Raw genomic sequence first — 1,403 nt, forward strand, 5'->3', positions numbered from 1 at the left:
GGAGAGAGAGAGAGAGAGAGAGAGAGAGAGAGAGAGAGAGAGAGAGAGAGAGAGAGAGAGAGAGAGAGGGGGGGGGAGGAACTAGAAGAAAAAGAATGAAGACGGCGATATCAGTGCTGATAACCACTATAACAATCAAGACCGTTATGACGTCATGTCAGCTGACACCATAGACTTATATCCAAGACTATAAACCCTGACGTACTTTCTGCTCACCCTGGAGAGCTCAGCCATTTGATTCTGTTTGGAAATACATGAAGTGCTAGGAGGGAAAAAGTTGCCGTGCACTCAACTATGTGGCGAGATGTGTGTTTTTTCCTTCATTTTCGCATCCACGATGCGCACCAGTGCAGCAACGTTTTTATAGAAAGTAGAAAAAGGCAGCTGAGACAGTGCCCGGTCTAGGATATTTTGATTCACGTCTCTATGGGCGTCCAGTCAAGTGGTTCGGATACCTCACGCGGATGCCCTCAAACCATCCAGCTCTGAGAGCATACAACACTAAATATTCTGGATGGAGAGCCAGAGGAAGACCAAGGCGACGATGGAGTGAATCTGTGGCAGACACCCTCAGGGCTCACGGAATGTCCCTCCTACAGGCCACTCGCCTTGCTGCAGACAGACGCCTGTGTCTCCCCTCGACACCCCCCGGTACAAGCGGAAGAAAAAAGTAATGGACGACCATGACAGTGTCTGGTCTAGGATATTATTACAATTCAAGTCTATGGGCGTCCATGACAATGCTCGGTCTAGGATATTATAATTCAAGTCTATGGGCGGCCATGACAGTACTCGATCTAGGATATCATCAGTCTATGGTTGTCACAATCTCAGATTGTATTCCTTGGGTCCAAACTTATGTTTTCTGTAGTAAGTAGAGATAGGCGAGGAGAGCCTAGCGGTCTTTTCATTGGTTAATCTTCTGTACCGGATGTGTCAAGCTTCTCACTGACCTGTGAATGATGCCCAGTCTGTGCAAGTAGTCCACGGCTGAGACGATCTGGCGTATGAATTTGGTCACCTCTGGTTCAGTCAGCCTTTTCCGCGCTGTGATGTAGTCCATAAGATCGCCACCCCTGTAAGGAAAAAGAAAGAATGATAATACATGAATATTTTAGTTCTTGGAAGAGTTTATCTCCCTCTTATCCACATTGGCATATTTGGAAATCTCATGAGAGTGCCACTCTATGGTTAAATAAGTTGTTTTTTCTTCCCATGCCTCTAAGATTTAAGACTCCTTTTCAAAAGAACGTGCATTTTATGTTATTAAAGAAAGTCTCAAAACACATTTATTGTTCAACACTATCATCTGTCAGTATAGGTCTTTTACGTCAGTGCATTGTGTGTGTGTATGTGTGTGTGTGTGTGTGCGTGCGTGAGTGTGTGTGTGTGTGTGTGTGTGT

General features: G+C 45.3%; 1 protein-coding gene across 1 annotated transcript in view; it reads right to left on the reverse strand.

Moving 5' to 3' along the window:
- Positions 1 to 1,403, reverse strand: part of LOC101851085 (serine/threonine-protein kinase MARK2) — a gene marked incomplete at its 5' end in the record, with an annotated part of 16,576 nt that overhangs the window by 13,477 nt on the left and 1,696 nt on the right. Inside the window, 1 exon segment of the mRNA XM_013089630.2 lies at positions 954 to 1,076. Within this exon segment, the coding sequence (XP_012945084.1) occupies positions 954 to 1,076 (123 nt within the window).

This window comes from Aplysia californica, unplaced genomic scaffold (genome assembly GCF_000002075.1).
Source record: "Aplysia californica isolate F4 #8 unplaced genomic scaffold, AplCal3.0 scaffold01001, whole genome shotgun sequence".
In the NCBI taxonomy this organism is placed as follows: domain Eukaryota; kingdom Metazoa; phylum Mollusca; class Gastropoda; order Aplysiida; family Aplysiidae; genus Aplysia; species Aplysia californica.